This window comes from Primulina tabacum, chromosome 16, assembly GCF_025594145.1.
Source record: "Primulina tabacum isolate GXHZ01 chromosome 16, ASM2559414v2, whole genome shotgun sequence".
NCBI lineage: Eukaryota > Viridiplantae > Streptophyta > Magnoliopsida > Lamiales > Gesneriaceae > Primulina > Primulina tabacum.
The window spans coordinates 30,267,976-30,292,923 of NC_134565.1; the positions used below are offsets into that span (position 1 = coordinate 30,267,976).

Sequence of the window (24,948 nt, forward strand, 5' to 3'; positions counted from 1 at the left end):
TTCCTAACAGAAGAGTTGTGTGTCTTTAGGAAATTGATAATCGGGCCGAGCCGAGGGAGGATACGACTGGCCGAGAAGTCCCGTGTTTATGGACGTAGAAACCTTGATAGTTCTAGAAATACCCGAGTAAAGGTTCTCCATGGCAGGGCCAACATATCGGGCCATTCGGCATAGGTAGGGTCTGACGGGTTGCTCTCGTTTCCCACGACGAGGTACTTGAAACTCACGCCTGGAAATTTCCTGATATTGTATCGGACCCATGCTCGTGCAACAGCAGGGCTTTTTCCCTATTGCAGGGATATCTTCGTTCGAGACTCCTATCATGACAGAAATTCAGGAGCCATTCAGGGCCTGGAAGAGTCTCCAGTTGGGGTTGTAGATTGGAAGGGAGCGGATACCATGATGGTGGCAAAGAGAAACCACCTCTGGTGGCGAAAGTAAATCGCTGCTGAGGATTCCATACATACTCCCGTTTGAGCATCTGCATAAAATTTGTTTGAAACGAAACACAATTAGTTCTTGATTCCCAACTCAATATTTGCATAATGTTACTATTTTGTAGGGGAAAAAAATAACATTTTTGTATTATTTGTGTGATAATGTGAGTGAAGGAAAATGCATTCTCGAGATTAAAAAAAGGACAAATACAAGGAAATATACCTGCTAAGTGCGAGCAAAGAAGGGATAACCCAACCAAGAACATTAGGTTAAAAGTTTCCACTTGCAAATGGGGCGGCAAGAACTGAAATCTAGCCATTCTTTTCTTTCTCTCTTTCTTTCTTTGTTTTTTGTTTTTTGTTTTTACAATTTCGTGGAGATTCAAAATTTTAATCCCATACGTACTTATAGACATGTAATTTGAATAATATTTGAAAATTAAATTTATTGCCAAAAGAAGCAATATAATTAATATTATACACAATTATAATATCGTGTATCTTCAAATTAATAACATATACATTTTAAATGTTTGACTCTGGATATTTATATCACATTTTTTACATAATTAAATAGGATAAATAATATTGATCCTGTTTTTACTTTTGATGGGCTTTCCAATCTCGTGACAATATTTGAAACAAATTTGAGTCAAATTGTCTTGCACTTTTGTCTCATACTGAGTATCTTGACTTGATTTTTTACGACTCCATGAAAGTTATTTCAAATATCAACATATTTCTATAGAGTTTATAAAAATGTAAAATAAATACCTCTAAATTTCTTAATTCTACAAAAGTAAGTTATGTTTGGTGTGGGTGATAAGTAAAGGATAGATTATTAATCTTATGTTTGTCTCATTTTTTATAGGCCCAACTAATCAAGAAGCCCATGATAAAAAAACTTATTTGGTTGAAAAATCTCATTGTTTTGGGGTGATTAACAATCTAATTCCTAAAACATAACATAAATTACCATTTTACCCAAAAAAAATCAACATGAGAGATCTGTAATAAAAAATTCTTTGTTTTATGATATTACAATATATTATTAATATTTTAATCCATAACAAAGACTTCATGTAATTATCTATTACTAAGTCGAAAACTAAAAAAAAAAAAAATCATCTCAAAAATAAAAATAAAAATAAAGACAATAATCACAAAGTACTGGTGTTTGTTAAATATCGGGTTTGGAAATTCGAATTATACGTACATACATACATATATATATATATATATATATATATATATATATATATAATAGAAATTAGTCTATTATATTTTTATTGTACGACATAACAAAATTTGTCGATTCAAAAAAAAAAATATAAGTAACTTGGATAAATATAGAAAAAATATTTAATTCATTGGGTAAAATTAATTTTTAGGAAAAATTGTTTTTGTGATCCAATTTGTTTGCTTATTTGCGATTATGACCATATATCTTGTCAAATTTAAGTTTTAGTCATCCTATTTTGTTTTTTTAAAAAACAAAATAGGCCTTTTTTTTACTTGACATATACGTGTCTCGTCAATGTAGTATTGATATGACATTGAATTGTATAGTGATAAAACTAAATAAAATTAAAAAAATAGAGAAAAAAATAATTAGAAATCAATATTAGAAATGAGATAAAATGCAAAATCATATTAATTTTTATTAAAAAAATAAATTATCAGATAAATACATAATCTATAATTTAAAATTTTATAAAATATTTATTTATTAACAAAATACATGATTTTGAAAACATTGCTACAAATATCATTTTATATACCAAATTGTCATCAATGCTAGTTTAGGGTATTTTTGTCTCAACAACAAAAAATGTAAAATTTATCATACTCATTAAAATTTTACCAAACAAAACATGATTTATCACAACACATTATATATCCTTACTTTGAGTTTTGTCATCAATCCAATTAGTTATCCTATCCTACACACCAAACATAGGGATAAACCAAAAATTTTGATTAAAAAATTAAATAAATGTCAAGTTACAATTAAGTTACAAACAAATCTAACCTGATAAAACCCTTCCCTCGTTGAATAGATTTGAAATTTTTCAAGCTACTATTAGAACAATACCTCAATTGCCAAATGTTTGTTTAAATTAGGTGGGCAATTATTACAATGTAAGGTCAACTAAACCACCATATAGCTTACTCCGGCCTCAATACAATCACCTGCGATGGTGGTGAATCTGTTGGTCCTACGTGCAATAACATGAGATAATGATATTAAAGCATAAAATTGGACATCGATATTAAATGAAAAACTACTAAAATTATTAGGGTAAAAACCACAGACAAGATGAAAATAATTTCACTATAATATTTTTATGGTGTACAACTATTCACTGTCTTTTCAAATAGAACACACACTCTCTTAATACATGAGAACAAACACTTCACAAATATTATAGAACTAAACACTCAAATGATATAAGATGAGAGAAAACTCGATGAAGGGATAAATAAAATGAGGAGAGGGAGCTCTATTTATAAAGTTAGAGCTCCTCGTCCGTGTGAAAACACATTTTCCAGTCTGAATCATTTCATCAATTTTTGAAACACGTCTGCCCAAATTTTCCAACCCACATTTACTTACATAAGCAATATAAAATTTGATCTGGTGGTTTTAGCTTCCTATTATTGCAGGAACATTGACCATTTTAGAGGCCGTCGCGCAGCATCTTAGACTTTCATACCTGTATTTTTTGTTGGAGAATCTTTCACACATGTGCTCAAGTTTACAAATTTAACCATTGCTATAATCCACATAAACTACACGATTACGGATCAAATTGTGAACGAATTGAAAAAGAAAAAAAAAACATTGTACTGGTGTTTAAGTGTGAAAAGTCCATAAGCTTGGAACAACTAAAATGCATTAGAGTAAAAACATTCAAAGGAATGGAAAATATGTCTGCCGACATACAAAAAAACCTATAAATGATTCTACAAGCTTGACAGTTAGTTTGCTTTTAATAAGGTTACCTTTCACGAATCTTTATTTTTTTTCCCTCGCAACTTTTGAAATCCCAAGCATCTCATTGCCAAAAAACTTAGATCAACACAAACCTCCAAGCGTTTGAGCCTCTTTGATAACATGAAGGGCTAGCGTTGTCTTTCCCGATACTTCTTGCCCTTAAATTTAACCATTCTTCCCTGATTAAAGCAATCGGGATAAGCCATCAACATTCAGATTCCAATTTGAAGCGAAAGAATGTAAAAAAGGAAAAGACATTTTGCTTTCATAACTATATGATCATGACAAAATGTGTTTACGATACACAGAAAAGAAACTATTCAAAATATTCGCATGAATATTTCAAAAAAAAAAAAATCATGTTGACCATTGACCGATGAATTATATCCAGCTCTATAAAGCAAGCACAGAGCCAACTCGAGTCAAGATAGAGATTGATAAGAAGCTTAGTTGGTTAAGAGGCAGCTAAGAGGTTGTTAGACACTTTCACTAGTATACAAGTGGGGGCTTGTGTAAATAAATAGGACGAGCTTTCACTTTCACAAGGCTGGCATCTTCTATTGTTTTCTATTCCTTGACAGAAGCATCTCCCTGTAAATTCATTCTTGAGAGTTATACTAAGATCAATTGCTCCTGGTTCCAAAGTGGATATAGGCTATTGGCCGAACCACTATATATCTTGTGTTTCTGACTTATGCAGTAACGTTCTTAATTCTTCTTTGTTGTGCTTAATTGAGTTCTTGGATTCATCTTGATCGAGAAGATCCGTGATTGTTTCACAACAAATCACATGGAAGAAAAACCGAGAAGACCTAAGCTAATAAAATAAAGACAATCCTTAGGCAAAAGCTAACTCAACATATGGCTAGGCTTGGCACAAGACTGGTCATCGGTGAAAGTAACCCCTAATTGACACCAATAATTTCACGCACGTAGAAAATGGACAATACCAAACACCAATCACACAGAAAACCTATCTAGATGCAAAACCTTAGGCAATCCACCAATGTCAAGTGCCTGATCCAGCCTTAATGAACCTGTGGATCACAGGGGCACGCCTAGAGCGAAAGAACCACTGCAACGAGAGTATTGACTTGAAATCATTTTATCTGAACACAACTTAACGAAGATATTTGTAGATATAGAAAAATAATTAATGCTCTAAAACATTTTTCGAGGTTAATCTTATGATTAATTAAACATAAATATGCTCATAAAATATATTTAAATATAAATTGTTTCAACAAACTTATGTGTTTACCAAATTGTACTTATCGTGGTCAACATTAGTGGAGCTTGCCAAAATAATAATAATAATAATAAGAGAATTTAGTAAATAATAATAATTAGTGGGGCGAAACAAAATATAATCAAAACATCAGAGGGCTAAATGCGATTTATAAGGTCTTCTGCTGACCAGCTTCCTCCTACGGTTCCAGACAGGCAGACAATCATTCATCTCAATTCTCAGAATAGAACATGTCGTCTTCAATTTCTCAGATTTCATGTTTCTCATCTATTATGAGCAATCGCCGGTGGAAACTCCACAACGGACGTTACCACGGCCCTGCCAATTTCGGCGCCGTAAAGGTGTTTTATTAGATTCTACGTGTTTAAAACTATGATATGATAAGAGTGCGAAATTTTTTAGGTTTCGGTGACTTTGATGTTGATTCTGTTGTTGTGTCGAGAATTTTGGGGGACCCAGTAAATGTTTTCTGTTTATCTGCACTAAATGTTATTCCGAATTCAAGATTTCATTTTTTTTCTAGTCTACAGAATCTGGGGTTCGAGAAAAATGTAGTAATTGAAGGGAGAAGTTCCAATTGTGCACTGTTTTTTCATAGTAGGCATTGAACGGTGATGACGACTGTGTTTGCGAGTATCTTCCGAAGTTAGTCAGGAGGATGCATGGTGGTGTCTTTTGGTTTTATTTACAGGTGTTATAGAGTCTGGGGGATTCAAGCATACGTGTTTCGACGAAATTTTTCTTGATCCTGTTGAAGCCTTTGTTCTTATCCCCCCATGACTAGTATTTTTAATTTTTTTTATAATCCCATGACTAATTTTTATTTTCGCTATTATTTGGCTTTTTATCTTTTTCACGTTATGAACTGATGCATCTTGCAATCCTCCATAAGGCTCATTCATATGATTTTGGTTATATGTACCTGTAATGTGTCCGTCTTAACCCAGCAACTTGGTGATTTTCCTTCTAACATAAATTGCTTGTTAAAATTCAACTGAAGATAATTTAGGTGAAGGTAAAATGCATTTGACATGTAAAGTTTGTGTCTTCACTTTGATTTGGATGGATAGTCCATTGATTGAATGCAATATGATAAGGAATGAGGTTCAATTGTCTTACCGATTCAAGAATATTAATTGTAGGATATTTTTTTCCACTGGATTATTCAATAATCAATATACCCACATTAAGTTGAGCATTTGGAATTTCTGATTATGATCTAATCACACTTGGGAAAGATTATTATGATTTCTCTTGGCAAAAAGAGAAACTGTCGAGCACTTATTTGTTGGGGTTTGATTTTGTTCTTTTGATCTATATAAAGTGTACCAATCAATAACTTTATTATCAAAAAATAAGAGGATATGTTCTTCTTGAATGTCTGCCATATTATTCTATGTGGTATCAGAGATAAGGATCGACCATGAATTTTAAAGTAGCCATGGTCGGCCCGGTTCCAACGAACACATTCAACTATCGCTCCATCAAATTCTTCTCTTCACGAACCACAAATTGAATATAAAGAATTACTTGGAGTGGACACAATCAGTCCGACTTGTGATTGATGCAAAGGCAAACTAGGGTTTGTAAATGCGAGTGAAAGGCCCAAGTTCGACCGACTCAAAATACAAGCAGTGGCGTTGCAAGAATTCATTGGTCACGACATGATTAATCAATTCTATGGAACCGGTTATCGGAAAACCTTTCATGTTTTTACCCACGGCTCGTGATGTTTAAGAGGCAGTCCGAGAAACTTACTCCGATGTTGAAAATTACTCCCAACTGTACGAGCTACTCGTTTATGAGAGATGCAACAAGACATCAAGGATGTCATGACATATTACAACGAGATAATGATTCTATGACAGGAATTGGACCTTCTTGATTTCGATGAGTGGGAGAGCATCAAGAACTGTTCACGATGCAAGAAAAAACTGGACTTCAACAGAATGTTTGTCTTCCTTGAATGGTTAAATAAGGAATTGGATGAGGTTCGAGGCCAAGTACTCGGGCGCCCAGCCTTCGGGAAGTGTTTTCCGAGGTCCGCCATGACGAAACTCGTCGTCAAGTGATGCTGAAACATATTGAACTCACCGTGAAATCTGAAGGTTTGACCTTTGTGAGTCGAAAGATGGGATCTGGGGGCAAATTGTTTTGTGAAAAGTGCAAGAAACTGTGGCACTCTATAGACACATGCTCCATCTTAAGAAAAAGTTTGGCAGCAACAAGTCAAACACTGGTGGTCGTGCTCTTCAAGCAGGTGGTGAAGATTCTGGAACGCCCTCATCATCCTCAGACTCCCTTCCTCACAAAAGATCCAATCCTTTATGTTCCTTGACCCCAACAGGTTTATTCTTGTGCAAATATTTCAAATGCAATCGCTAACAATGCCTATATTTTAGATTCAGGTGCAACAGATCATATGACAGGATCATCGCATTTTTTCCTCATATGTTCCGTGTGCCGGAAACCAAATGTTTAAAATTGCAAATGGCTCATTTGCATCTGTTGCAGGGAAAAAGAACTGTTGTTATTTCTTCTTTTTTTACCCTTACAAATGTATTACACTCTCCCCTCCGTCCCATAATCCTTTGTCAATTTGCAAACTCACTTTTGATCTCAAATGTCGGGTCGTATTTCTGTCTTCTCATTGTGAATTTCAGGATTTGGCCTTGTGGACGATGATTGGCAATACTAGACGTGATGGTGGCCTTTACTATCTTGGTGCCCAATTCCAAGTGTCTCAACTCTGTTTTCTACTCTAGTGTCTATGATATTTTATTATGGCATAGTCGGTTAGGTCATCCAAACTTTATTTTTCTATAAAGATTGTTTCCCAAGTTGTTTATCAATAAATATTTCTACTTTGCATTGTGAATTTTGTGAGTTAGCCAAACATCATTTTGCTTCCTCAACCTTATAAAAAGTCCGCACCATTTACCATGGTTCATAGTGACGCTTGGGGACCATGCTAAGTAAAAACTATTACTGATAAACTGTGGTTTGTGTCTTTTGTTGATGACCATTCACAGATGACTTGGGTATTCCTTTTGAAAGATAAGTCTAATAAAGGAATCACATTTCAATTTTTTTTCAAAATGGTTCTGACTCAATTTCGCACTAGGATCAAGATTTTTCGGAGTGATAATGGGAAGGAATACTTTAATATTATGCTAGGAGAGTTTTTTCGAGAGCCAAGGATTATTCACCAAAGTTCTTGTCCCCATACATCTCAACAAAGTGGTGTGGCCAAACGCAAAAACAAACATCTTCTTGAAGTTGCTCGAGTGGTTAGTTTAGAAACTAAAGTTCTGAAGTATATTTGGGGAGAGGCAGTTTTGACTGCCACCTACTTGATAAATAGACTTCCATCTAGGATTTTGAATTTCCGATTCCCCATTAATATTTTTCAAAAAGGCTTTCGCAATATGCGCCTAATCACCAAAATGCCTCTAAAAATATTTGGTAGACTAGCATTTGTTCACAACCTTTATCCTAGCATTTCGAAACTGGACCCAAAGGCACGGAAATGTATTCTTGTTGGTTATTCTTCAAACCAATGGGAATATAAGTGTTTTGACCCCACCCTGTTGCAATTTTTTTATCTCCATGGATGTAAAATTCTTTGAAGGTCGGTCATTTTACTCTTCTCATCTTCAGGAGGAGTCCAAAGTTAGTGAAAATGACCACTTAACTGAGTCTGATTTTAATGTAGAACTTGGAAACTATGAAGTATCTGACTTGCCTAGATTTGAACCAATTTTTTATCACTCTGACACGACAGTGGAGATAAATGAGAAACATTTCAAATGGTTAGTTTATAGAAATAACAGTGGTGTTAAGAAAAGGGGAGAACCTGTCATGCAATAACACCATGAGTCAACTCATGGGCTTGATCATGAAACTTGAAATGATGTCTCGACATTTCTTGAAACAATATCGATCTTCCCGTTGCCTTGAGAATAGGCATTTGATCATGCGCAAAACACCCAATTTCAAACTTTGTGTCTCATAAAAATATGTCATGTTCGTATTGTTCTTTTGTCTCTCAGTTAAATGCCATTGGGATTCCTAACAATGTCCAGGAAGCTCGAGAGATACCTAAATGGAGAGAGACGACTTATGAGGAGATGAGAGCTCTAAAATAGAAATCTACCCTGGAGAAGACTGATCTACCAATTGGGAAATCTGTTGTAGGGTGTAAGTGAGTATTTTCCAAAAATTACGACTCTTATGGATCTTTGGAACAGTATAAAGCATGTTTGGTTGCCTAAAGCTTCACCCAAACATATGGAGTTGACTACACGGATACTTTCGCGCAGTAGCGAAACTCACAATTCGAATTATTCTTTTATCTTTATGTTGCTGCAAATCTAGATTGGTCACTAAATCAGTTAAATGTGAAGAACATATTTCTAAACGATGATCTAGAAGAGGAAATTGTACATTGAACCACCACTCGGATTTACTGATCTATTTGGACCACAGTGTGCAGACTTAAAAACCACTCTATGGACTGAAACAGTCTCCCAGAACATGGTTTGAAAGATCTACAAAATTTGTGAGAAGCCAATGCTACCATCAGGGACAATCTGATCATACTCTCTTCACAAAAAGATCCATTGCCGGAAATATTTCAGTATCGATTGTCTATGTCGATGATATAATTTTGACATATGATGATATAGCAGAGATAAACAGGTTTTAGGAAGAGCTTGGCAAAAGAGTCGGGGCAGTGGAAATATTTCCTTGGAATGGAGGTAGCAAGGGCCAAAAAAAGAGTCATGGTGTCCAAAAGCAAAAAGTAGAGGTAGATGAAGTATTTCCTTGAAAAAAATGAGGAACGAGAAGTTGGCATACAAATGTTGATTGGGCATGATCGGTCAATGATCGGAGATTGACCTCTGGATATTGCACATTGTGTGGGGCATCTTGCTAACATGGAGAAGCAAGAAGCAAAAAGTAAAAAGTAGTTGCAAGAAGCAGTGCAGAGGCAGCATTTAGGTCCATGGCAAAAGGAGTGTGTGAAGTATTGTGGCTCAAACGAGTCATGGAGGATCTAATGTTGATGGTGAATTTTCCCATAAAGTTGTGTTGTGATAACGAGACAACTATTAGCATTGTTCGCAATCCAGTTCTTCATGAGAGAACTAAGCACATCAAAATTCACAAGCATTTTATAGAAGAAAAGATTCAAGACGGAGTAATCTGTATTCCTTTTGTTCCAGGCTCACTACAAGTTGCTGACACCCTAACCCAAGGCTTATCCAAACAAACGTTTGAAGAACAAGCGAACAAGTTGGGCATGATGGATATCTTCCTACCAACTTGAGGGGGAGTGTCGAGCAGATAGGATTTGTTAGAGTTTAATTTAGACTAGGATTTTATATTATTGGTAAGATAGGATATTGCCCAGATTTGTTGGGATTTGATTTTGTTCCTTTGATCTATATAGCGTATACCAATCAATAACTTTATTATAAAGAAAATAAGAGGATACGTTCTTCTCGAATGTCCGCCATATTATTTTGCAGAAACCGTTTAAGTGTTTTTTCTTAATCATGATGTTTGAAACATGGTACAAGAATTTTTTGATTAATTCCCTAGAAGGTAAAATGGAGATTCTTCAGGACATGTCTGCTGATGCATTAGAATCTTTTTACATCTTTAAAAGAAGCGAGTTCTATGACATCGGAATGATGGCATGTTAACAACATTTGGGAAGCCTGTTTATGTTGATCTGTACATGATTTTCATTCAACAGAAAAATATGTGGTGAGTTTCAACTCTGTTGAAAGTCCACCAGGTACCTACTCAAGATCTTCCAGGATTGTAGATTGTTTTCATGATTTTTGATGTCTTGTTGTTCTATTTAAGATCTCTTCTGAATGACAATTAAATTGACTATACTCTTCCACGAACATGATTTTTCTCTGTTTGAAAACAAAAAAGAAGACATGTTGCTTTCTTTATTCGGTCACAAAATATGCAATGTTATATTCGATGCCTAAAGTATGGAGGCAGCTACAAAATTGACGAGGTTTCTGGTTTTTGCTTAAGTTTGACGTTGACTCCAGGTGTCTTATTTTCAGATTCCGACATTTACAACCAGTGAGATTCATCACACAAAAATATACAGCTTGGAAAATGAAACTACACCAAGTTACATAGAAGGCACATTAACATCAAATGATAGAAATTCTGTAAATTCATATTCTGTTAAAGAAGGTTTTACCGTTGAAGAAGTGACAAATGGGCACATACAAGATCAAGTCCCCAGCGAACCAAAGAGGGCAGCCAAGATTCACGACTTTTGTCTTGGAATTCCCTTCGGTAAGTTATTTTTCGAGTTAGAGTTTTGTGTCGAATTTCTTCTCCTTTGACAAACATCAGTTTGCATGTTTCTGTAATATAAAAATTATTCAAAATGGTTTCTTTTAATTTCCCAAACCAATTTTGATTCCCCAAAATAAAATCAAGTGTCATCCCCTTATTTTGAATCCTTTTCCCAGTAGCACATTTATATCGATTCTACCCTTTCCAACATAATCCTTAAATTTGATTCTACTTTTCACCAATTCTAAAAAATTCTCTATAATTATACAATATTTTAATCAAATATATTATATTTTCATATCACTGAAAATGGTCCCATAGTTAGCAATTGAAACATAATTTAAATCATATTTTCCCATCAAAATCTACGCAATTTCATATGCATGCACAGTAAAAACTGTCTCCACATAAAATGATATCAAACATACCTTTTTATCTCCTAAAACTAGTTATCAAAAAAATTTCCCAACATTTACCCAGAATATAAAAGTTAAACCTAATATTGCAGTTGATGTTGGATTCGCGTAAATTTGTTTTGGTTTCAATAGTTGGGATCTCTTAACCTCAGGTGGGATTGTTCTAAGCGGGGGACTTGTAGGCTTTATTTTCACAAGAAACCCTGTTAATTTGAGCACTGGTGTGCTCTTCGGAGGTGCTCTACTGGCCCTCAGCTTTTATAGTTTGAAGGTTTGGAGACAAGGAAAATCCAGCCTACCATTTATACTGGGACAATCAGGTGATTACCTTTTTCCTGTGTAAGGAATCATTATTACGATTTTCCCCATGTTCGATGCAATTGTATAATGTTTCTTCTTTTTATTTTTTTATTTCTTAAGATCTCATTTGGTCACTAGTACAATGTGATATGCATCTAGAGCATTCTCCACAATCTAAGTTGAGATGCATATGAACTAGTGTCTGTAAACAATGTGGCTTGAGTCCAAGCTCAAGCTTAAGCTCGCCAAACTGACCTTGTATTTGGGATGTTCTATATTTATGTTTTGGTTCAGGAATCCGCATTTGAGATGAAATACATGTAATAAAAAGTTTACAAGTTTCTTTTTTTTGGGTATTCAAATGTATTAATTTATCTTCCCTCTTTATCATTATGCAGTGCTCTCTATGGCTCTTCTGTGGAAGAATTGTCAGACATATGCATTGGTAATTCATTAGACTTTACATTATCATTCCTTCTATGGTTTTTCTTATATTCCACAATCATCTTAAAAAATGTTGATTTTTGCAGACTAAAAAATTATTTCCAACGGGCTTGAGCACGGTCATCAGGTACTACATGGTCTTATGATTGATCTTTATCTACTTTATTATGTAATAATAAACTATTTCGTTTCTTCAATTTGCACCAGTGCTGCAATGCTGTGCTTCTATTTGTATGTGGTGATATCTGGAGGTAATCCTCCGCCAAAGAAGCTCAAATCTTTGACTGCTGTTGAATCATCATAAGCCTTCAGAAGGTGAGCCGAGACTCTGGTTTACTTGGAAATTTTTCTCATTTAGTAGTTGAGGGTTATTTTATACGTGAATAAGATCAGTATTTGTTATTTCAAAAAATTTTGGTAGTTTGAATTTCAACTGAATTACATATACAAGCAACTGATCTTTGGCATTCAATGTTGTGTGTTCTTGTATAAACTAATTTATTGACTTGAGTTTTGAATGTAAACGTGAGCATTTAGTTGCTGTTGTATCATGTCACCATGACGCATATGTAGTAATCAAGGTCCACACAAAATTTTACAACTTCAAGTGTGACATACCCTTATCAATTAGAACTCAATTATCGTACTTTAAAAGCACACAAGGCGTCTAGGCTCAAGATTCAGGCTTTGCATTGCGTCTGCAAACAATTTAAGTCGTAGCCCTTTGCTGAACCATGTGCCTTATCAACAAAGCCCCAAGCTTGGTTCACTCGTAGAAGCTCAAAGCATCTTCTTAAGCACATTTTAAATGTATGGATAGTAAATCCAAGATGAAATGCAAGATTACATTTATGATTTCTTTTCGCATATGTACTAATGAGTATTTTTTCCTGATGTCATTTGATATTATTATACGCTATAATTTCTTTTAGATATTTAGATTCTTGTCTATTATACTTTAGAGCACTAAATTTCACTTCAATAAAATGTGGGTCTCATCTTATGTTAGGCTGTATGATTAGTCTCATGATTTTAATAACCATGAAGTTCGTTCTTCCATGTGGCGACACAGTGGAGAAACTTTGTGCCTGTGTCTAAGTGCTCGACTCCTGTAGATTGTAGTGGTTGCAAATAAGTCACTAAGATGGCCGGTAACCTCTACCAGGCTTTAATCCACCTTTCCATGTCCTTTCATGTTTTTTTCTTTCCATGACTCCATCCAAAATCTCTTCAAAACAATGAAGTCGTTTCTTTTGGTTTTTTCATTATTTATAGTGTGAAACGTTTCTGTCTTCGTTATTATTCCAAGTTTAAGTTTACACATTCATCTAAATTCTTGAATGCCATTATCTGCATCCGAGTACTTATGCTAAATGCATTTATTATTCATGATGCCCAACAAGGGTGAAATAACTTCAAAATTTATTCAATGCTCATATTAAATTTTGATGGATTCATACGATCTTTATCTTGTGGTGATGGAGATTTCGGGTATGTACCGTCTGCGAATTACCTGGGATACTCAACTGTTGGAGACAGCTAGATAAAATGCAGCAATCGTGGCAAGAAAGTGACCCTTCAGCACCAACTCTACATATTTATGCATCACCAGCCGAGCATGCACGGATATACCCATAATATTGACTCGGATACTCCTAAGACATGTAAATATTATGTATTTTGTGATTTAAATATGTGCACTACTTCTAATTTAAGTACAAATTAGAAAAATAAAAAGAAGTTAAAATATCACTAAGTTGCTCTTATTTAATATTTAGTATGCATAATTGGATATATTGCAAGAGGCACTAAAATTTGAGATAGACGTGCGAGAAGCACTCTGATTTATCATGTGAACTCATACTTCAATTAAGCTTGACCTAAAAGCCATTTTCTCACGGCCCATGATACATTTATTCACTATCGGATTGCCAAGTTGCAACCTGTTTACAAGTACACCACCTTCCAATATATGAAAATCGAACATATGAAATCCAACTCGGTTACCATAAATAAGAAAAAAAGTTTAATGTCGAGCAATATCAAATCTTTAAATCATATAACAATTCAAACACGACCTTTGATTGATCAGTCAGATAATTATTGCTGCAAGGGCTATTCTTCTCAACGCTTCACATTGTTCCACCAAACATAATGATTAATGTGCTAAACAGCAGCACACTTGTCCGGCACTACTTGAATTATAACAACAATGATTTGATGACTACAAGGCGAAATTAAATTGTTAAAATATTTTACATATTGAATTAATTTTTCTATCTATATATTATTAAAATCCACAAATCATGACTTTGCTATTGGCTACGTCTCTACATTCCGCCTCAAACCGGTTCGGTCGACCCTACCCCTGCGGGCACTGCCTGCAGGGGTCGATCCAACGGCTCGGATTTTTTCGAGCCAATTTTTTTTTACATGGAGGTGGGCCCGGATCACTCATGTGGAGTGATCCGGGCTGTTCATTGCCCGTGCAGGCAGTGTAGGATGAAACAAACCGCCTCAAACCTTCCAATTATATGTTCGCTGATATGGTTGACATAGTAAATCTATAGCAATTATATTCTCCAAATTAGTCTTTCTTTATAAAAGTATAACTTTTGAGCCTTATAATACACATTCATTTTTATGATGATTTGTAGTTGATTTGATACGAAGATCTCCGATTTAAAATGAGATCTTGTTTGAGATCGGCGGGTCAAGTTACAATTTTATCACCGGCCACTACCAGTATCGATTACAATTACTCCATAGATTATAGATCATTTTGTGGTTTTCATTAATTAATACAAGTTCTTGGATGCAATTATTGACAAATCTTATGGTGGTTGGCTAAAATCATTTCAATGATCATAATTTTTTGATCATGAAAGAAAGAATACTGGATCAGGTTTGGCTAGTATACATGACGCATATTGTATCGGTTGATAACTACGAATTCTGAGAATAATACACGTAATACGTTCAAATTTTATTCAACACCTTATTTCATACACTTGTGCTCGCAAATTTGTGAGGGCGACATCATTTCGAAAAATGTTATTTGATTTCGAGCATATTTCATTCTTGTAGGTGGAAAAAGGGAAAATCTTGATTACACCTGAGGAGGATGTTTTCTACCTAGTCGCATTCCTATGTTAGGAAAGACTATCTTCCACCGGAAAAGATGGTCTAGACAGACTGTCACATTCTGTCTCAAAAAACAACAAAATCTTGAAGTTTTGTGAATTGTCAAGTCTGGTGATCAAACAGTACTTGCCTCATTATAGCTCTCACAAGAAGAATGGAAAGCTCATTTTGGCATTCACTGGGAAGCTTTCTTCAGAAGGAAATTGACTTACGATCCCCTCGGAATTTTAGCTCCTGTACAAGGAATCTTTTGAAGAACGTATTCCTTTTACCAGAAGCAACCTTAAAGATATATCAGTCTGTAATAGCTCAAGGCACATGGATACAGCTTCATAAATGTGAAAAATGTAGAACTTCTTATTCTCAATCTCAGTTACAACACGATATACTGGCATTTCCACTTTTGAGGACTTCACCTTCAAAAGCAAGGAATATATTGCATTTCAGGTTATGATATTAACTTCTGATCTCAGATATAAAGCAATAATTCGCTTTTATGCTTTGTTAATAATACCATAGAGTATATTAAATTAAATTCTAGTTCATGTTTAAAGAGCTATTTCAAAGACAAGATGCATTGTTCTCAAGGGTAAGGCTGAATCAGCTGTAAGTCCATAAAGGAAAGCAGAAGTCATTGACAGACAGATCACTTGAACATTTAAAAAGGACTTTTATGTAGAAGGAAGCGGTATCTATCACAAAACAAGTGATTCAGTATAAACTTGCAATTGCAACGTATTCAAGTTGAATCATTAGTCCAGCCAAGACCAGGCCGCGCAGTTTCTTTCTCTAAATCTTCATAGTCTTCAACATCACGAATATGGGCCTCAAAATCAGTGAAATCACTTGCAACTGGAAGGAAACTACTGATATCATCCGTAGCTCCGAATCCTCCAGCCCTTAAAACTTCGTCAGCTGTGGGAGAAGCTTCCATATATATTGCTTCACATGAATCTCCAGGGAGGGTGACATGCTCCCCCACATTCTCATTGCCTTTAAAATCAATTTTACGAACTTCTGGAATGTCTTCAAAAGAAGCAGACGGTCCAGAATTTTTACCATCTAAATCTCCATATTCTTGGTCATTGTGCAGATGGGCCTCCGTATCGGTGAAACCACCAGCACGTGAAATGCTACTGCTTATATCATTTGTAGCTCCAAAGCCTCCAGCAGGTACAACGTTATCACCAGAAACAGGAGCTTCCATATTCATTTTGACCAAAGCATCTCTAGTTGCCGGAGACCAATGCACAGGTAGCTGTTCAGTCATATCCACCTCACCGTTTGTCTTCAGGCTCCACTTCTCTCTTATCTGGTGCATGATAAAAAGAAAGGTTCAGGCGTATTGATGACTTCTGAACATAATAAGATGCTGGAATTTTATAATAAATTATTAATGGAACAGGAAAAGAAAAGGGATGATACTAGAGTTTCCAATAACTATTTTATTCAGAAAAATGCATGTACTAGGAATATTGAATGCTATGAAAACAATATAGGCACCGAATAAGAAAAGGTTATCACACGCCACCTATACAGATTACCCATTTTGCACCATTTCCACGACAACATTCAATGACAGGACTCCGCATCTACACAAAATCAATCAAGCTTGCAACAAAGATGAAATTCAAACAATCAAACTGAACCATTCAGTCATGAACCAGATACAGAGACCACTCAAATTTTCTAACTTTTTCACATTTCGAATACTGTGGCCAGCTGTTGTCAGACCAATACAGCACTTGATCTCTCAAACAACAACCTATTAACAGCAGATGAATAGGAAAATTAGATAAGTCATTCCAGTTGGACAAGATATAATGGAAGAGATTAATGAATAGCATCGAACAAGGCAAAAAAGAGAAAAAATACTAGAGGCTAAGGGGGACCGGGTGACCCTAAAAGGTACCATGAGTCCTTACAAAAGTCAAAATTTTCAAATAATTTTATGCAATGTTGCAAATAAATTTTAGTACAGATAGTCTCTTAAAATTTGTGAACCAGCGGAGGAGAATTTAACGTTCTTGGCATCCATTATTAACAGGAACTTAGCACAAACTGGATACTAAAATATTTCTCAGCAATCTCTTTAAAAGTGGTTTATTTGCTTTAACAAGGAGCAACAACGATGACAAACAAATGCATTTTTTTTTTAACCTTTCATTTTCCATTGCTTAGCCCGACCTGAGACTAAATTTAAGACAATATCGATCTATTAAACAAATCTGTAACACCACATATCTGATCAACCATATTTTTACCACAATTCAACCATACATTTTTCTTCTACAAATAAATTAGAACAAATTTCTTGAGAATCAATCTTCATATGAAACATAATAGCACAGCTAAATACAGCCATTGCCCATGTACCAAGAAAATACAAAAACAAAGGCCGCAAAAAGACTTCAATTTTTATGAGAAACAGAAGTAACCCATTACCCGGATACAATCGTTGAATTCAATAATCCAGTATTCGCCAATCTTCGAAGTTTCTGAACAATCTGGACATCGGGTTTTTCTCGAGTTTTTAAGACGCTAATGTGTACATAATATCATCGGACACGTATCTTGCACTCGTGCAACGAAGACACGTAGTTTTAAAAGATTATAAATTTTTCCTTAGAATTCCTTAGAATAAATATTTTTGCTCCACCAAATGTTTTTTGGAATTTTTCTTGTTAATGTATTTTGATTTTTCACGTAAATGAATTCTTAGGAAAGCGAGTAGCTTGTAAAATAAATTTTTATTTATTTTAAATGTTGGATGTAGCTATTATATGACATCTCTCATTTAAGAATAGAAGTACTAAATTATTTTAGTATATACCATGGATAACACATTTTTCGTTTTATTTTAATATCATTGGATCACGTAAGTTTTTCATTTTTTTATTTTTTTTATGAAAATTGACATATGTTGATGATTCAAGATCTAACATTTGACAAAATCATATGAAAAAAATACTTCAGATATGACATATAATAATCTCACTAAATTGATCGAACAATAAATAATAATAACATAAATATTGAACCATTATTTTGTTGATGGTAGTATAACCATATTTGGTAAAAACTTGTGTGAGACGATCTCACGGGTCGTATTTTGTGAGATGGATCTCTTATTTGGGTCATCCATGAAAAATTATTATTTTTTTATGCTAATAGTATTACTTTTTATTGTGAATATCGGTAGAGTTGATTCGTCTCACAGATAAAGATTCGTGAGACCGTCTCATGAGATACATACTCAACATATTTTTGTGGAGTGAAAAAAATGCAAGAGTTACTAGCTAGTAGGCCAAAATTCAATTTAAGGTCGAGCTTTCATTTATTACACTTAAGTGTTCTAAGATAAGAAGACAATTTTTATGTTTATTTAAATTATTAATTTGCCATATTTTATCGTAAATTACATATTTTGATGATTAAATATAAAAAAAGGATTTTTGTAAAATAAATATTTAAACTCGAGCTTAAAAATATTTTCTAAATTTAATTCAAAATTAAGTTCAGAGTATTGATATACTTTCAAAGTCAAACTTGAATAGGGTGCGGTGTTTCTCTAGCTCGACTAAGCTAGTATACCCTTGTAAAAAATAATTTTTTTCTCTTTAAACCTTGTTTTGAGAGATTTAAAATACATTACAACATCTTGTGAAACGTCCACTACTCATTTTCTTAAAAAGTACTAGAAATTTTTTTTAAACCCTCATGATTCGACCGATATATGAATAGTTTTGCACCATTTTCAAAAATAAAACAACCAACTATATTTGAAAATTCAAAATCAAGAACCCAAAACATAAAATCGTCAAACATTTTCAATCATAACTTAACAATATTTTAAAATAAAGTCAATACTAACAACTTCTCAAAAACCACTAAAAAACAAATGAAAGTCGTAAAAATCTTTAACATTAGCTTTTAATCCTAAATGCGAAAAACTAGCGTTGGTCCTCGGATTATGTGCACCTTCAGTCCAGTCAGATCAACCATCAAGACTTCCGTCAACATTAATACCATACTCACCTGCATCCATCACACCTAGTGAGTCTAAAGACTCAGCAAACCATAATCTTAATAACAAGTAATACGAATACAATCACATGCAACAGTGAAAATACTTTTACTTAACATATACATTTCATGAACATGCATAAACATAAACATTTTTCATATCCTCATAAACATATTCATTTTCATCATATACATATATGTTTCCTTTTCGTTGAATTCAGATCATTAATTGTGATTTTCGTATTCGTATTAAAGGTCGATTGATCATCTACATGTAACCACAGTACTGGGTGGTGGGAATATCAGCTACACTCTTACCCGTCAACTGAGCTTTGGCCTTACGTATTATCGTATCATCGTATTAGTCACAATTACTTCACTTCCTTCAACATTTCATATTTTCATCACTTTATAAAATCAATGCATAAAATAATCATTTTTTTAAACCAAACATGCAACATATCTTTTAGAGTTAACGTTTCATCATAAATTTCCATAAACATTTAAAATTATCATATTAACATATTTTAGAGCACTCGGGATACTGTCATGTCGTTTACTATTTTCAGGTGTAAAATGATCGTTTTACCCCTAGACGCAAAATTTCACGATTTTGATTTTTCTTATTTCCGGTTAACTCTAGACAATCCCAAATAATTATTTAAGCTTAAATAATTATTTGTATGATATTTTTATTTAGCTTAAATTCATGGTTTTTTATTTATTCTTTAATTGTAAATTCTTAATGCATTTTAATCCCAAATTAAATTCAAACTTTAATATAAACTTCCCAAACTTTAAATAAAGACTTTTATATTTAAATTACCCTCGTGAACCATGATTCGGACCCCATTGAACCACGTTTCAAACCTTAACCAAATACAAACCCTAAGGACCAAACCCTAGCCAAAACCTATGAGCCAACCTTCGGTTTCCACGAGCCAAGCCCGATCCACCTTGAGCCAACCCCTTACCAGACCCTCTAGGAACCCTCCTGGACCCACTGGACCAACCCGAGCTCGCTGCAGCCCCTGGTGCGAAGGACCCGAGCCGCGTGAGAAGTAGAACCACTAGGACTCTTCGATTTACCTGCTAGGACTCTAACCACCGAGCCAGCCCATGACCTAGCCCCTTGTGAACCCTCTCAGGACACTACAGACCTGGCCTAGCCCAGTCCTGACCACCCTGGCCGAGCCATGTCCCATTGTGCACAGCTGTACAACTCGCGCGATGGCTCGGGAGCTAGGACTCCTTCCCAGGCGCTGTGCTCAAGTCCTAGCGTGGCTAGGACTCCTCTCCTGACCCAGCCATGTTCCAGCCCAGCCCTGGTCGCACCAAAGCCAAGCCATGCACCATGTTTCGCTCAAAACCGAGCCTTTACCTCAAAACGTGATTATTCGGTTCCAGCTTGTTCTTATTCTCGTGCAGCCTATTACCATGCCTCGTATGACTCTTAACTCGTGTAAAAATGTTCCATAAATGATTCCCAATCATGGCAGCCCTTTCACGCAAGTATGCATCATGTTTTTGGAACAAAAATCAACCATTAAACACATGTTTTGCATAAAAACGAAATAAATAAAACGGAATAGGGTGTGGTAGATGAGAAAATGAAGAATTATGGCGTGCTTTTGCGTATATAGCGCACGAAAATACGTTGACGATGCGAAGAACGGCGACGAGAAAACCCTAGGCTGAATTCCTCAAGAAAAACTGATGCCTTTTTTTCCTCTTGTTGATGCGTGTGTGCGTGTGTGTTGATGGAGGAAGATTTTGTGTGTGTAAGGGAGAAAGGGGTGTGTAGTTTTTGTTAATAATGGTGAGGATTTAGGCTTTTATATTTAATCAAAACACCTAATAATAGCTTAGGCCCATAACATTGTTACTTAGGCCCATTAAGCCCATTAGTGCATTAATAAAATATTTCGTTTAGGAAAATTCGTGAAATTATTAGCCAAGTTGTCAAAAAGTTCGGATTTTTGTTGAAAATCAAATACCGATAAAAATTACGTCTCGGCATATAAAATCACATCAAAACTCTTTACTTTTAAAAATATCATAAAGCATTAACCTTATTTTAAATAATTAAAAATAATTATTTAATAAAAAATATTTTTTATTTTTCAGTCATCGGTCTCCGTTCCTCGATTGCATCTCAAATAAAATTTAAAAATACAATGTAATACATTCAAGTAGAAAAATTACTTTAAAATCGTGTATACATAACAAACATAATCAAGTTAAGCAATTAAAATAATTAATTAGCTATTTCTCATTTTCCCTAGATTTGCATGCAGTTGGATTACATCCTTTTATTTTTGGACCTTACATCTTGAGTGTCTCTTTCAGTAGGCATTATAACATAAAGAACAAATAATATCAACACCTCATAAAATAAAAAATATAAAATATAAAAAAATCGAAAAATTCAAGATATATTTTCCTCTTACATTCGTATGAGCTCCCTTTGTGAGACAGTATATTCAATTCATCTTTGTTGCACATTTTGTGCTAAATTGCTATATGTTTTTCCATTGTATCTTGGGAATCAGAAGTTCATCATCGACCTCAAAGCACCAACTACTTTAAATTATTTCGAATATATATTTGAATTTATTGAATGCGGCTTTTGAGAACAACTCTAAACGTTAAGGAAAATAAGAGTGCTTTTTCATTTTTGCAGAACTTTAGGAACTTGCTTTTGAACCCTTCATAATGTTTGGTTGATTGATTCTTGAAAACAAACATAAAGACGGTGCCTCATGAATCAAGCCAAGTCGAGAAATCTTGGTTGTTGGTAGGGGTTTGGTTCATTAGCTGGTATATGTTTACATATATACTAGTTAGGGCACCTCAATTCTTGAGGTGTTTTATCCAGGCTTTTCGTCTAACGTATGAGTATTTATATGTTTTTTTAGAGTAACTAATGAGGCTTTTATATTTTTGTAGGTCTTATTTAATAATGTAATTTTAAAAGCTGTAAGTATTATGAGTATAGTAAGTTTTTATTTTCTTTTATATATATATTCATACGATTAGTATTTCAAGTTGGTCATGTGCTCAACAAAGTAAAAAACATGGAAAAATATGGATTACAAGAAAGTGGGAATAGTTAGGAAAAAGATCGAGTTGATGTTCAAGTTTGAGAAGTTTAATAACATGTCTCAAATTGAACACAAAGTATTTGCTCATCTTAAAATCTAATGAGAGATCAACTCCATAAATAAGTTATTTTAAATTCTAAAATAGAGTATTCATATTTAAATAATGGTGGTGTTTATAAGGGGGTTGTAAGGCCCGAGATTATATCATTTTAATCCGAGATTATTTAATTTACGAATTTTGGAATGATGAATTAAATTCCACGATTTTTGTAATTAATGAGGATTGAAATGGAATTAAAAAGAGTTTTGAGGACCAAATTGCAAATAGTGAAGAATTCAGGGTCTAAAGTGCAATATTGGCTTGAGTGGGACACTTGGCATACCATGCTTGCTTGAGATATATATTCTCATCTCCCTCGGCATCTACAGGAAGAAAGAGTCGAGACTTTCCAGAAAATTTCTCTCAAGCTTCATTTGATACTAGAATTGTGATTTTGCATGTACCGGTGATCCGATTTTTAATCCGAACACAGTTCTGTGATCCTCTCGTCAACGGATACAACAGGACGTAAGTTTTATTGATTTCTGACATGATTTGAAATTAGGAGATTAAAAGAATTAGATATGATTCATATAAGGTGTTCTTGCGATATCAGTAATCGTATATTTGAAGTCAGATCGAAGAACTGGCCGTTTATGCAATTGTTATGATTTTTCAGATATTGGATTGAAATTATTCAAATTTCTACAATCATGGATTATTTCGACTATTGGTTATGATTTGTAATTGATATCTGGTGATATTGTACTGACGGGGATATCGGGATTGTGCCGTTATGCCGTTGATTTGAATTAGATTCAAATTGATCAGATTCAGTATTGAATTGGGAATGGAATGTTGATATTATTATTCTTGATATGTCATTTCAGATTGACAGAGACAGACTTGAATTCAGAACTTCCAATTCTTTAGACCGAGATTACGAAAGAAATGTATAAGTCAATGTTAACCGGGAGATTAACTTGAGTCAGATTGGACTCTAGTTTCCCTAAAACCACATACTTTTATTTATTGCATTGATATTTGCAATTGTTTGACATTGATACGATTAATCTATTGAATTATAGAAAATAGAGAATAGCTGATAGCTATTGAGCGAGAGTCATTGACAGAAGGGCCAGATTGTGACTGAGTTGTTATTGGCCCATTGCACATGTCATAGGATAGCTTTGGCAGGATATGCCAAGTCTGTGGCGGATATGCCAAGACACTGGATTATTGAATTATATCGATATTGCTTAGGGGTTGATCGACTCCTATTGCTGAGATTCGATATATGTATCAATGTCCAGGAACCGGGATCCCTAGATTAGAGGTGAGTTGAGTCGGAGATTACGAGTCACTATTTGAGTTACAGTTTTATATCGATTCATGTTTTCAAATTATATTACATGTTATTGATATCTGTTTCATGCTTTTATATGTTGGATATGATTGCATGCTTACATTTCTTATACTGGGATTATATTCTCACCGGAGTTATCCGGCTGTTGTCGTGTTTGTATGTGTGCATGGCAACAGGTGGGGCAGGATCAGGGTCGAGAAGATGAAGAGGAGAGATCGTGATTAGAGTGGAGACTTCGGACTTTGATGTTGATAGGGTTTTGAACACTTGATGTTTAGTGTTGAACCTTAGTTTTCGATAAATGTATATTGTACTAGATTCGTAGTTTTATATACTGATATGTATATTAGATGAATTCCATTACGTTCCGCATTTGTATAAAAAAAAAAAATTAGACCCAGATTAATTAAATTGATCCTATTATCCCAATGATGATTAAGAAAATGATTAGCGTCCGGGTCCCCACAGAGGTCATACCTAATGACATTTTTTACGCTGATGGATTTATAAAATTGGTAATTTTAACGTAAATATTAGTTGTAATATGAAATGTTAAACAGTCAGTAACAGCACTTAGAATCTTAGTGTAAACAAAGAAAATGAAAACTTGTTAATTGTTAATGTCGATTGGATTTCAGTAGACATAACGTTTGTTTTTTAGAATTTATTTGACGTATTTACGAATTTTATGGCAGTGAAATAGATGAATATAACGAGTGACTAATAAAAGAAAATAAATTAGGTATAATGCCTTCAATATTTTCGAAATAAATTTTATTTACCACAGTGATGTTGCCGATAGCGAATATAATGCTAAGAAATATAACAGTAATGCTAATGTTATATTAATATGAATAAAATAAGTTTACTTTCAAAATATAAATGAAAAGTAAAATAGCTCGAATATGTGATCTTATAGTCTGTCTTTGTTAGTTTTTAAATAAAAAATATGATAAGAAACGTCGAGTACTTTGGGAATTAAGATAATTATTGCACTGAATTGAGAATCATATAGTATAGAGAGTAATTGTTTAATATAGAAACAAAAGAATACAAAAAAGTTGTATATTTACTTTAATTTTATGTTA

General features: G+C 34.2%; 2 protein-coding genes and 1 long non-coding RNA gene across 13 annotated transcripts; 2 read left to right on the forward strand and 1 right to left on the reverse strand.

Moving 5' to 3' along the window:
• Positions 1-4,850: 4,850 nt before the first annotated feature.
• On the forward strand, positions 4,851-13,926 carry LOC142528601 (protein FATTY ACID EXPORT 1, chloroplastic). 4 transcript variants are annotated; one of them, XM_075633652.1, is made up of 7 exons: positions 4,851-5,025; positions 10,777-11,017; positions 11,589-11,756; positions 12,135-12,181; positions 12,267-12,307; positions 12,388-12,495; positions 13,665-13,926. In XM_075633652.1, the coding sequence occupies exons 1-6, from the start codon at positions 4,915-4,917 to the stop codon at positions 12,482-12,484; spliced, it is 705 nt and encodes a 234-aa protein (XP_075489767.1). In that variant the 5' UTR covers positions 4,851-4,914; the 3' UTR covers positions 12,485-12,495; positions 13,665-13,926. The 4 variants fall into 4 exon arrangements, with proteins under 4 accessions (XP_075489767.1, XP_075489768.1, XP_075489769.1 ...); XM_075633653.1 differs by lacking the exon at positions 13,665-13,926 and adding an exon at positions 13,190-13,569; XM_075633654.1 differs by lacking the exon at positions 13,665-13,926 and adding an exon at positions 13,253-13,569.
• LOC142528603 (uncharacterized) lies at positions 8,353-9,874 on the forward strand. The gene is made up of 2 exons (XR_012815692.1): positions 8,353-8,467; positions 8,502-9,874. It is a non-coding gene; the product is annotated as an uncharacterized LOC142528603 (long non-coding RNA).
• A 1,919-nt stretch (positions 13,927-15,845) lies between the features above and the next one.
• On the reverse strand, positions 15,846-17,904 carry LOC142528602 (uncharacterized). Of its 8 annotated transcripts, none has more exons than XM_075633657.1 (4): positions 17,770-17,904; positions 17,019-17,089; positions 16,869-16,916; positions 15,846-16,636 (listed from the first exon to the last, which is right to left on the reverse strand). In XM_075633657.1, the coding sequence occupies exons 3-4, from the start codon at positions 16,914-16,916 to the stop codon at positions 16,064-16,066; spliced, it is 621 nt and encodes a 206-aa protein (XP_075489772.1). In that variant the 5' UTR covers positions 17,019-17,089; positions 17,770-17,904; the 3' UTR covers positions 15,846-16,063. The 8 variants fall into 8 exon arrangements, with proteins under 8 accessions (XP_075489772.1, XP_075489771.1, XP_075489777.1 ...); XM_075633656.1 differs by having other exon boundaries at positions 15,846-16,627; positions 16,851-16,916; XM_075633662.1 differs by lacking the exon at positions 16,869-16,916.
• Positions 17,905-24,948: the final 7,044 nt, after the last annotated feature.

Coding starts and splice junctions, on each gene's coding strand:
- LOC142528602 (XM_075633656.1), bottom strand. CDS start 16,916: ATGCGGAGTCCTGTCATTGAATGTTGTCGTGGAAATGGTGCAAAATGG. Junction 16,628..16,850: donor GGGTAATCTGTATAGGTGGC/GTGTGATAACCT, acceptor CAGATAAGAGAG/AAGTGGAGCCTGAAGACAAA.
- LOC142528601 (XM_075633652.1), top strand. CDS start 4,915: ATGTCGTCTTCAATTTCTCAGATTTCATGTTTCTCATCTATTATGAGC. Junction 5,026..10,776: donor CCAATTTCGGCGCCGTAAAG/GTGTTTTATTAG, acceptor TCTTATTTTCAG/ATTCCGACATTTACAACCAG. Junction 12,308..12,387: donor GGCTTGAGCACGGTCATCAG/GTACTACATGGT, acceptor AATTTGCACCAG/TGCTGCAATGCTGTGCTTCT.